At 39.6% G+C, this 13082-nt stretch overlaps 1 protein-coding gene across 1 annotated transcript in view; it reads left to right on the top strand.

The window, feature by feature from the left end:
• LOC115229650 (ankyrin repeat and EF-hand domain-containing protein 1-like) overlaps positions 1 to 12255 on the top strand; it is a 19193-nt gene extending 6938 nt beyond the window's left edge. The window contains exons 3-5 of the mRNA XM_029799971.2: positions 1324 to 1523; positions 3377 to 3650; positions 11615 to 12255. Coding sequence (XP_029655831.1) covers positions 1324 to 1523; positions 3377 to 3650; positions 11615 to 12255 — 1115 coding nt within the window. The remainder of the gene's footprint in view (positions 1 to 1323; positions 1524 to 3376; positions 3651 to 11614) is intronic.
• Positions 12256 to 13082: the final 827 nt, after the last annotated feature.

Genomic DNA, 13082 nt, shown 5'->3' on the forward strand with positions numbered 1-13082 from the left:
CAGACCAGTCCCGCTGCGTGGCACCTTGGGCAAGTATCTTCTACTGTAGCTTCAGGCCGACCAAAGCCTTGTGAGTAGATTTTGTTGACGGAAACTGAAAGAAGCCCGTCGTATGTGTGTGCGACTTTGTGTCTGTGTTTGTCGCCCACCAGCGCTTGACAACCGGTGTTGGTGTGTTTACGTATAATTGTAAATATAACTCATTCTTCTTTCGTTTGTGCCCACCCAATCACTCACTCACTACACACACACACACACACATACACACACACACACACACATACACACACACACGGGCAGTGGGTGGCATTTACCTGTAAAAACCATGCAAAACAGACAGTAAAGCATGGTGCAGTCTTCTGGCTAGTCAGCTCCTGTCAAACCGCCCAACCCATGCCAGCATGAAAAACGGGCGTTGAACGAACGATGATGATGATCATCATCATCATCATGGTTTTGTCTGGCTTGTTCTACTAATTCTGCCATCCACCACCCTAATAATAACGGCTTCAAATTTTGGCACAGGGCCAGCAGTTTTTGAGGAGAGGGGTGATTCGATTACATCGACCCCTGTACTCAACTGGTACTTATTTTATCGACCCCGAAAGAATGATAGGCAAAGTCGACTTCGGCGGAATTTGAACTCAGAACGCAAAGACGGACGAAATGCCGCTAAACATTTTGCCCAACACAGTAACGATTCTCCCAGCTCGCCGACTTATCTACCGCATTAATAATCACACACAGAGGCACACATACATACACACACACACACACACATACATACATACATACATACATACATACATACATGTGGAGGCGCAATGGCCCAGTGGTTAGGGCAGCGGACTCACGGTCATAGGATCGCGGTTTCGATTCCCAGACTGGGCGTTGTGAGTGTTTATTGAGCGAAAACACCTAAAAGCTCCACGAGGCTCCGGCAGGGGATGGTGATCCCTGCTGTACTCTTTCACCACAACTTTCTCTCGCTCTTTCTTCCTGTTTCTCTTGTACCTGTATTTCAAAGAGCCAGCCTTGTCACACTCTGTGTCATGCTGGATCTCCTCTAGAACTACGTTAAGGGTACATGTGCTGTGGAGTGCTCAGCCACTTGCACGTTAATATCACGAGCAAGCTGTTCCGTTGATCGTATCAGCTGGGACCCTCATCGTCGCAACCGACGGAGTGCTTCTACTACATACATACATACATACATACATACATACATACATACATACATACAAACAAACAAACAAAATTTGGGTTGCTTTCAATTTTGTCGAACATTTGCAACTGAGCTTCAATTTTTGCTTCATTCGACAGGTATTTTGTTTTACATGTTCACTCCAAGTCAGAGGCATTATCGCAGTTACGAATTGGCAATTCAACACGGCGCCGATGTGAACACGGTGGCTAAAGATGGTACGAGCGCCTTGCAGCTGGGATGTGAATCTGCAGTTGAGAACGAAGAAATTTGCCTCGGTCTTCTCAGAGACGGAATAAACCCCGATATACGACCTCCGGTAAATAAAATCGATATATATATATATATATATATATATATACAAGATAAGAAAATGGAGAAATACATCTAAATCAAATATCAATTACCAGATAATACTCAATCACATACTTTATTAAACCACCACATAAGAGACTGTAGGGTTAAATATAAAAAGCAGAACAAATCAGTGTACATAAAGGAATGTACATAAAAAAGTGTACATAAAAGAGTAATGTTGTATAATAATTAGAATATATATAAAAAAGAATATAAATACAAGTAAATATAAATATAAGTATAAATTAGATCTTACAGCTGTTTCAGCCATGTCGATAATTATGTCTCATTTTACCAATATTAGCCCTTTATGGTTGGTCAATATATAGATATAAATGAGTTGATTTAGATGTATTTCTCCATTTTCTTATCTTGTATTAGTAATTTGTGGTAAATCATTTTACCTTTGCCCATATAATACAGTAAATGAATTGATTGCATCGCAATCATTAACATTTATGTATTAACTTTGTTGGGTACTTCACTAGCAGTATATTGGATATACGTTATCCCATAGAGGGTTGCATTTACAACCCCTATCTCAATTTGTATATATATATATATATATAGGTATTTTGAGTATCTGTTTTACCATCTATTTTCTTGTTCTTATTGGATAGTATAGGAAGCATGTTTTTTATATATCAATATTATTATTATTATATTATTATAACTTTGTAGTCATGTATATCCTCTGACGAGGCCTAGGGTTATTTAAACAGACAAATATAATCTTTACTGCCTAAGACTATACTATAATGGCATATATGAGCAATTTAAGGCGGATTGCCTCTTGATCATAGGCTGAAACAGCTGTAAGGAGCAGTTTATTTGTATTATTTTTATTGTATTGTTAATTTGCATATTGATGTATATTGTTTTGTTCGATTTTCGTGTTCCTATTTATATAATCAATAAATAATATGAAATTGTAATATCTGTAAGTTGATGATCGAAATGAATTTGTTCCTCCATTTTCTTATTTGTATTATGAATTTACGGTAAAATATTTTACCTTCACCCATCCGATACAATAAATGAATTAATTGCTTTGCAATTAAAAGCATTTATGTATTTAGTATTTGGGTACTTTACCAGCAGTATATTGGATAACTGATATCCCATAGTGGGTTACCCTCATAATCCCTATCTTACTTTATACTATATGTATATATATATATATATATATATAATTAGTGTACATTTAAACACAAAAAGTGACCTTAACAGGATACCTTACATGCTAGAAAGAACAGTCAAAGTCCCAAACCACGGTTAAGAGCAATTTCGAAGGGAATGAAAAATAAAAACATTTGCAATATTGTAAATGTTTTTATTTTTATTTTTCATTCCCTTCGAAATTGCTCTTAATCATGGTTTGGACTTTGGCTGTTCTTTCTAGCATGTAAGGTGTCCTGTTAGGGTCACCTTTTTTGTGTTTAAATGTACACTAATTATTTGTGAAAAATTTGTTTCTATTGACTATTTTACTAATTTATACATGCTAGCCACTGGTAGAACACAGACTAAGTCAGAAGAATTGAAATAAATTTAGATGTTACAAAGCCTCGCTTTCCTACTGCAGGAAAAAGATGACAGTAGGAGTTTCCTGACAGACCGTCTTATTATTTGTTGACTGATCCTCAGAGAAGTGAGTCCGGCAGAAAGATATCACTCGAAAACTTCGTGTTGGATGTTTGATCCACCTTCTTTTGTTTCTTTCTGTTGTTTTTTTCTCCAGCCACTACTACCAGCTTCTTTTTCATTCCTTTATTTATTTATTTATTTTTTTTTTTGTTCTTCTACTTATTTCAGAAAACTAATCACACACCTCTAATGTCAGCCGCCCAAAGCGGCAGTGCAAAAGTCGTTAAGGCCATTCTTGAGAAAAGGGGAGATCCGAATATCAAGGACTGGAAGCGAAACAGAGCTGCCCACTTTGCCGCTGCCTACGGTCATTTCGAGGTTCTGGCGGCCTTGGCTGGTTATGGTGCAGATTTCGATTGTGCAAATGTTGAAGGAAATACCGCGCTCCACCTAGCGGCAAAAGGAAACTTCACCTTGTGCTGCCGATTCTTGGCTCAGAGAGGTAAATCATTTACTTGTGCTTAACTACATAAATTCTTGTTTGTATTTTGCTGTATTATTCCGTAAATCTTTCACGGTGTTACTAGAGGCATTTAGGGATTGGAAATGGTTCAACTGTATTCCCAATGTGTCACGTTGAGGCATATGGCGTCACATTCCCTCACATGTTGTTACGCTGCGTCAGAATGGGCCAGATTCCGTCAGATAGTCTGAAACTGAGTTCGATTCTGTTGTATTAAAGTTCGATTATATCAGACTTTAAACCACACGATATGTGCGTATATATGTATATGTGTGTAGGTAGATACATGCGCACGCACACATGTATATTCATATGTATACATGCATTCATACATATATATATATATATATACGTACATATACAAACACTTTGTGTGTATATATATATAGATATACATATATACATATATTTTATGTGTGTATATATATGTATATATATATAATATATATATATATATATATATGCCAAAGCATGGTCACAGCTCTTGAGTAAAAGAAATATATAGAAACATGAGTATGTGTGTGCGCATGCGCACATGCATTTATCCATTAAATATAATAAAAGCAGATTAAGTTGAAATATGTATCATTAAGTATGTATCATACTTAATGTAAATACACCGTTGAAATGCAAATCTGCTGCAGTATTCATCCAGAAATAACATCTCTTATGGGTGTGCTGAATTTATTAACACAATATATATCAGAGGGAGAGAAAAATCGTCCGAGCAGCGGCTCACGAGAACGCCAGATGTAAGGAAGCTACAACATGACATGGGTTACGCCACCTTTTACCTAAACGGTGAAGACTAATATAATAAAACCTCTTTTTTAGTTTCCATTGTTAAACAGTTAGCATTCAGCCAGAGATACCAATGAACAGAATTACGTATAGGAATGCTGTTGCCGTCTTCTTATTATTATTGTTTTCTTCTTCTTCTTCTTCTTCTTCTTCTTCTTCTTCCGAATCAGGACTCGCGCCATTAGCCACAAAGAATAATCTCTAATTCGAGCCTACTCTAAGCTACTAAGAATGCGTGTGGCAACTTGAAGATCCACCCACCACACACGATAGACTGGCGGTTGCACGGGCACGAAAGCTACGTTGTTATCCTCATTCCGTAAACGGTGGCTTTTAACGGGTGGAGAACTGAACCATCCTGGGGTACGGAGGATTCGCAATCTAGACTAGGGTCTGAAAGTTTACCACACCATAGTGGGTTACACCATGGTTCCTCTGCTTTGTGGCAGAAGTAGAAAGAAAGAGTGAGAGAAAGTTCTAGTGAAAGAGTACAGTGGGGTTTACCGCCCTCCCCCGCCGGAGCCTCGTGGAACTCAGATGTTTTTGCTCAATAAACACTCTCAATACCCGGTCTGGGAATCGAAACCGCGTTCTTACGACCGCGAGTCCACTGCCCTAACCACTGGGCCATATATATATATATATATAAAGCATAAAGTTATGTGTGAGAGGTGAACTGAAGCAAATAAAGCTTTCTGTATTTGTATCAGTTTGTGAATATATTATTGATAATACTGAGCATACATATTGGTGTAAACATATGCGCATAATTTTGCACCCTGAAATAATGCTACATGACGAAGGTTACGAAACGGCTGTAATCATATGGAAGTCAAAAATCTGTATTCACGTCCCACACCTCCTGACTATGCTCTATTTTCTCTGCACGGGAAAATTTTATTATTTCCTGGATTTTTAATTTCAAAGATATATTACATTACATAAATGCAATAATTGATCGCCACGTGAACTGATAGCCGATTCCGAACGGGGAGCTTACTGTGGATACCGACTTATTCTCTGAATCCAAAATTTTTTCTACTCTTGTTTTAGATCTGTGTGTATGTGTGTGTGTGTGCGTGTACGTGCATGTGTGTAATGTGTGCAGTATGTGTGTACATGCAGGCATCTATGTGTATGTCTGTCTACCTGCTTGTGTGTGTGTGTGTGTCTGTCTGCGTATGTATGTGTGTGTATGTGTGCCCACGTCACTATATGATTTATAATCTGTTTTGTATGACACGTTTTGGATTGTATGAGTCCCTGTGACCAATAATGAATTTATCATCATCATCATCATCATCATTTTTTTTTTCCTTTTTTCGGCAAACTCAGACGTCACTTCTAGCTTAGTTTTTAGCCGCCAGGCGTCACTGTCAAAATCTCGCTGTATATAACAGTGCAAATAACAAAGCAGCGCCGTTGCATTCATATCATTTTGTTTGCTGTCCATATATATACATACATATATACACACATACATACATACATACATACATACATACATATATCACACACACATTTATATATACATATGCATACATATATGTATGTATATATAAATGTGTATGTATATATAATAAATGTGTATATATATATATATATAGACACATTTATATATATATATATATATATATATATATATATATATATATATATGCATACATATATGTATGTATAATAAATGTGTATGATATATATATATATATATATATATATATATTAAAGGTATATATATATATACACATTTATATATAATATATATTATATATCATATATATATATATATGATACTGGTGTTTGTTGTTGTCAGTTGTTGTCGTCTTGTTATTGTTGTTGTTGTTGGTGGTGGTGGTGGTGATGGTGGTATGATGGCGGCGGCAACCATTCTTGTAGATGTCGCTAATTCGTTGATGGTTGTCGTCGTCGTGTTGTTGTTGTTGTTGTTGTTGTTGTTGTTGTTGTTGTTGTTGTTGCCGTTATTGTTATGATGCCAGTAACTCAATGCCGGTAAGTGTGGATGTTCACTGAGATGATGGCCTCGGGCTGGCAATTTACCGTATATTAACAGTTGGATAATAAAAAAAAAACAAAAAAAAAGAAAATATAAAAAGTAAAAAAAAAAAGATGGGTGGAGCGAGAAGTGGGGAGGAAGGATTGTGTCAGCTCATCAGAAGTTCTCGACTGAAGCAATCAGCGCTTAATTACTAGCTTCTTTTGATGAGTAAATTCAATCGCGTTTCTGTTTTTGCATGTGTCTGTGTGTGTGTGTGTTTGTGTGTGTGTGTTGGTGGTGGAGATGAGGTGGTAGGTGATTGGGGGATACGGTGAGTAGGGGTAGGGGTAGGGTTATGGATAGGAAGTTGTGGGACTGCGAAGTTTTGGATTGGGTGTCGTGGCGTACGTGGAGTGTGGATGAGGTGGCCTTTGAGGAAGACGGTGTTATTTTGGAGGAAGTGGGGTGGGGTGGGGGGTGGGGGAGTGGGGCGGTCGAGGTTGTTGTTTTGTTGGTTATGTACACATTTCTGACTGTGATGATGATGATGAGTGAGGAGGAGGAGGAGGACAACGACGACAACGATTATGATGATGATAGTGGTGGTGGTGCTGGTGACCTTGATGAAGATTATGACGATGCTGAAGATGACGGTAGATGATGATAGTGATGATGATGAGGAGGAGGAGGGGGAGGATAATGATGATGATGATGATGGTGGTGGTGGTGGTGAGGAGGAGTATGATGATGATGGTGGAGGTGACCTTGATAATTATGATGATGATAGATGATGATGGTGATGATGATGGTGATGATGATGGTGATGATGATGAGTAGAAAGTTATGAATGGTCAACGAGGACGAAGAAGGGAATAATGAAATAAAGAAAAAACAATTGTGTTGATGATGATCGTGATAATGGTGGTGATAATAGCGGCAGGGAGACAATGACGATGTTGTTGTTGTGATGGTGGTGGTGGTGGTGGTATCATGGAAAGTTATGAATGGCCAACAAATGAAGATGACGACGACGACGGCGACGATGACGGAAAAGCTGGAGAAAATGAAAATGAGGAAGAAAATAGAAAAATGATGATGGTGGTGGTGATGATGATGATAGTGATGATGTGAGGATGATGATGATGATGATGATGATGATGATGATGATGATGATGATGGTGATGATGATGATGACAACGACGACGATGATGATGATGATGATGATGGTGGTGGTGGTGGTGGTGATGGTGTTGTTGTTGTTGTTGTTGTTGGTGGTGGTGGTGGTGGTGGTGGTGATGATGATGATGATGATGATATAGCGGCTATTGTTGTTAACAATTTTAGATTTTCCCTTTTCATCTATTTATTTTGACATTTTTATATTATTATTTTTATTATTATTATTATTATTTAATCTTTCTCTGTTGCAACTGTCAAATCTTATTGCATTTACTGTTCTACAACACATACACACACACACACACACACACACACATACACGTACAAACACGCAAGCACATACGCCTTACATATTCACACACTCATGCTAACATATATATATACATACAATATACTTATGCACATTAACATACTCACCTACACAGACACACATGCATGGGTGCTAACACATTCATGCACACCAACACACACACACACACACACACACATACACATAGACACACGAGGAGAGAGGAAACAGAAAGATAGGAGGCGGCAAGAAGAGCTATAAGAAATTGTTAAACAAGAACATCAGGAACGGATGTCCTATCATTTTGTAAGGATGCGGCTGAGATGAGGAGGAGGAGGGGGAGGGAGGAGGAGGAGGGGTATTGTTGTCTACAACAACAGAAACAACGACTCCAACAGCGATAACGTCTGGGGGAGCCTGTGTGTCGTTTATCGTCATACAAGAAATAGATCTCAACTAAACGTCCCTCAAATCGGACTCTACCGGTTTTTTTTTTTTAGAACACGCTTGCTTATGTGGTCCAAGGCGCAGCAGTGCGCCAAAGAAAGTGCGGAATAGTCACGATTAGAATGTCCATGTTGAAAGGTCTGATGATCGATAAGCGCTGACTTGGGGGGGGCGGAAGGTTAAGCTATAGCAAGAACAATATTCCTGTATGCAGTTGCTTATATTGAATAATTTCTGGTATCTGTGGTTGAAGGGCAAGTGTTCATCAATGAAATCTAAAAGAATGGTTTTTACTAAATTAGTTTTGACATTTTAAGTGAAAGGTGGAGTAAACCATGTTATGTTGTGGCTTCTTTTCTTAATGATGGCTTTTTTAGGTGATTTTTTGTGAGAAGAGGATAATGCAGTATTTAAGTATGACAAAGCGGCGAGCTGGCAGAGACGTTAGCACGCCGGGCGAAATGCTTAGCGGTATTTCGTCTGCGTTATGTTGTGAGTTCAAATTCCGCCGAGGTCGACTTTGCCTTTCATCCTTTCGGGGTCAATAAATTAAGTACCAGTTATGCACTGAGGTCGATGTAATCGACTTAATACCTATGTCTGTCCTTGTTTGTCCCCTCTGTGTTTAGCCCCTTGTGGGTAATAAAGAAATAAGTATTTAAGCATGACCTTGGTCCAGTTGTGTGTGATTTGGTGTATATGTGTCTATGTATGTGTATGCGTGTGTATGAGTCTGTGCAAACTTTGTATGTTGTTGCTTAACTACAGATGGTGCCCAGTGCAACAGGCCTCTAATTAAAGATGTCTTAATTCTGACTATCCAGTCTCATTTCAACAGATATTTTGTGTCTAGAACCATATTATTGGTTGGGCCTTTTCTTTTAAAACAGCATGTAATTTGTGAGAAATTTGGGTGCTATTTCTTGCAAGTCGAGTGGTTATGGTGCAACCCTCTCATCAGCCAGGATATCTGTCTGTCTATCTAAATGTACATACGTATATGTATGTATAAATGTACGTACGTATGTATGCAGGAGTGGCTGTGTGGTAAGTAGCTTGTTTACCAGCCACATGGTTCCAGGTTCAGTCCCACTGCGTGGCATCTTGGGCAAGTGTCTTCTGCTATAGCCCCGGGCCGACCAATGCCTTGTGAGTGGATTTGGTAGACGGAAACTGAAAGAAGCCTGTCGTATATATGTATATATATATATGTGTGTGTGTGTGTGTGTGTGCTTGTGTGTCTGTGTTTGTCCCCCTAGCATTGCTTGACAACCAATGCTGGTGTGTTTACGCCCCCGTCACTTAGCGGTTCGGCAAAAGAGACCGATAGAATAAGTACTGGGCTTACAAAGAATAAGTCCCGGGGTCGATTTGCTCGACTAAAGGCGGTGCTCCAGCATGGCCGCAGTCAAATGACTGAAACAAGTAAAAGAGAAAGAAAAAGAGAGATACTCTGCATGTATGTCTGTGCATATATCTTTGGGTAAAAGAAAATACAGGAGAATCAGTTAATTATGATTTTATTCAACATATACCCCTCTCAGATTCACACACCTATTGTAGCCACCCTTCAGTATTTTCTAAGCCCTGCAAAAGAACACCGAAGGTTGGGCCTCCAACCAGGCTTTACGCGACACCCTTAAAGCCAGGAACCTTTCAGCACCCCCTCGTACATACATAAACAGGAGTGACAAAGATGTCACCAAGCCCCCACATTGTAACAGAAAATTTTGGCTATGCTACGGATGGAAGCACTCCGTCGGTTATGACGATGAAGGTTCTGGTTGATCCGAATCAACGGAACAGCCTGCTCGTGAATTAACGTGTAAGGGCTGAGAGCACTCCACAGACACGTGTACCCTTAACGTAGTTCTCGGGGATATTCAGCGTGACAACAGAGAGTGACAAGGCTGGCCCTTTGAAATACAGGTACAACAGAAGAAACAGGAAGTAAGAGTGAGAGAAAGTTGTGTGTGAAAGGTACAACAGGGATCACCACCATCCCCTGCCGGAGCCTCGTGGGCTTTAAGTGTTTTCGCTCAATAAACACTCACAACGCAAACTCCCGGTCTGGGAATCGAAACCGCGATCCTATGACCGCGAGTCCGCTGCCCAACCACTGGGCCCATTGCGCCTCCACGGCTATGCTATACCAGGTGTTAAGGCTCTTGCTCACATTTTCAGCGTGCCCCAAACTATTTACCGATATTACCTAGCCTTGAACAATGACATGCTACAAAAGCTATTTACCATACTATCCACCCATCCGCTATGCTATCAGCACGAAGGTCGCTCTTGCAGCTGTTCTGCAGTTTTTCTAAGCCCTGTAAAAGAACTCGGAAGGTTAGGACTCCAACCAGGCCTTTCGCGACACCCTTAACGCCAGGAACTTTTCACCACCCCCATCGAATAAACTGAACATGGACAAAATTTGTGCGAAGTTTTTTTTTTTTTTTCCAGGGTGCTCAATGACCGAGATGAGTAAACATGTAGCAGTAAGAAAAGATGTATGTATACGTGTGTATGAATATGTTTCTGTATGTGTGTGTGTGTGTGTGAGTGTGTGTGTGTGTGTGTGTGTGTTTGTATGTGTTTGGGGGTGTGTTTTCTCTGTGTGTGTGTGTGTGTGTGTGTGTGAGTGTGTGTGTGTGTGTGTGTTTGTATGTGTTTGTGTCTGTGTGTGTTTGTGTGTGTGTGTGTTTGTATGTGTGTGTGTGTGTGTGTGTGTTTGTATGTGTTTGTGTCTGTGTGTGTTTGTATGTGTGTGTGTGTGTGTGTGTTTGTATGTGTCTTGTGTGTTTGTGTTTGTTGTGTGTGTGTGTGTGTGTGTTTGTATGTGTTTGTGGTCGTGTTTGTTTGTGTGTGTGTGTTTGTATGTGTGTGTGTGTGTGTGTTTGTATGTGTTTGGTGTGCGTGTGTGTTTGTATGTGTTTGTGTGTGTGTTTGTATGTGTGTGTTTGTGTGGGTGTGTGTGTGTGTTTGTGTGTGGTGGTGTGTGTTTGTGTGTGTGTGTGTGTGTTTGTATGGTTTGTGTGTGCGTGTGTGTTTGTATGTGTGTGTGTAGTGTGTGGTGTGTGTGTTTGTATGTGTTTGTGTGTGCGTGTGTGTTTGTATGTGTTGTGTCTGTGTGTGTTTGTGTGTGGTGTGTGTTGTGTGTGTGTGTGTGTGTGAGTGCTTGTGTATGATTGTCTGCCATATTGTTCAATAAATATATTTTCTTCTTTCTCCCAGGCTGCAACGGCAAGTTCAAAAATTCAGATGGATGCACGGCTCGCATGATGGCCAAAGAGTGTGGAAACAAACAAGCAGCAAAAGAATGTAAGAAGGGAGAGAAACTGCATGGTAAAAGCGGAAAAGGTTCCGAAAAATTTGTTATAAAATTCCACGACTGGGCTTATGTTAATCTAGAAAAAATAAGAGCCGCTTTAGCCAAGTACGATACCCATAAAAATGGGGTTATACCAGCAGTCTACTTAAGAAGAGTGGTGCTGTCTTTAGACGCGCCCATTTCTTACGAACATTTGGAAACAATTAGCAAGCCGCTGGAGAAAGCTGGATCTATTAACGCGAAAGATTTCCTGGCCGGTAAGAAATACATGAAAAAGGTTTTCCAACAATCGTCTTACCTTCCGAAAGAAAAGAAAGCCAAAAGGGAGCGTCCAGGTAAAATGGGGAAATTCAAACTACCCATGGCCATATGCACGAATTCGAGCCCTAGGCGGACAGGAGTAAGCAAGCACCGATTGATTATATTGAATTTATTCTTGTGTAACAGATACAAACGGTTCGATCGCGACATGCCACCGAATCATCCGATGCAGGATGATTCGTATTGGTACGTCCAAGTGCCGGACGTCACCTACACAAATTAATGAAGCTGTTCGATCCAATGATGAGAAGTCGCTGAAACCGCCTTCGATCTAGGCACCCCCGGTCGACACGAAAGACAAATATTTCAAAACGCCGTTGATGGTTGCTGCTTCACAAGGAGGAACGTAGATCTGGTTTAAAATGCTTTCTTGAGAAACGGTAAGCAAAAGCTTTATTATGAGTCCAATAAGTTATACATCAATTTTCTATCAACGGAGGGTCAGTCTAATCAACTTACTCCTTTACTATAGCTTTACTAAGATCTTTGTCATTTACCGACAGATTAAAAAATAATTTTTTGTAACTAAACACTTTCCATCTTCGGACACGTAGAATGTGTCATATAAAACATCTTTTACTCTTGGCATTTTCTGAGAAAAACTTATATTTACGAAGTTATTTCACGTTAAAGTAGTCCTATTTCGGTAATTTCAACCAATCAATGACGTGTTTTCAGCTGAATAAAATTACTGCTGTTGTTTGTCAATAATAACTATTGGTGGTGTATATTTCGTTTGTCACTGTTATTTATGGCAACCCTAATCCTAAAACCCTCACCCTAACCCTAACCCTAAAACCTTAACCCTAAAACCCTAACCCTAAAACCCTAACCCTAAAACCCTAACCCTAAAACAACTATCATACATGTATGATGACTATCATACATGTTCTTTGTTTTTCATTCACCACAACAATGTCCGGTTTCCGATGTCTCGTCAGGTGATCGCACTGAATCATTGTATCCCACAGGATTTTCCAATTCTCATTCTCAGTGACTCCTTCTGAGGTTTTCTCATATTACGTGTTTGCTCTTTGTAGGCCGTGGAGC

The sequence above is a fragment of the Octopus sinensis genome, unplaced genomic scaffold (genome assembly GCF_006345805.1).
Source record: "Octopus sinensis unplaced genomic scaffold, ASM634580v1 Contig13360, whole genome shotgun sequence".
Classification (NCBI taxonomy): domain Eukaryota; kingdom Metazoa; phylum Mollusca; class Cephalopoda; order Octopoda; family Octopodidae; genus Octopus; species Octopus sinensis.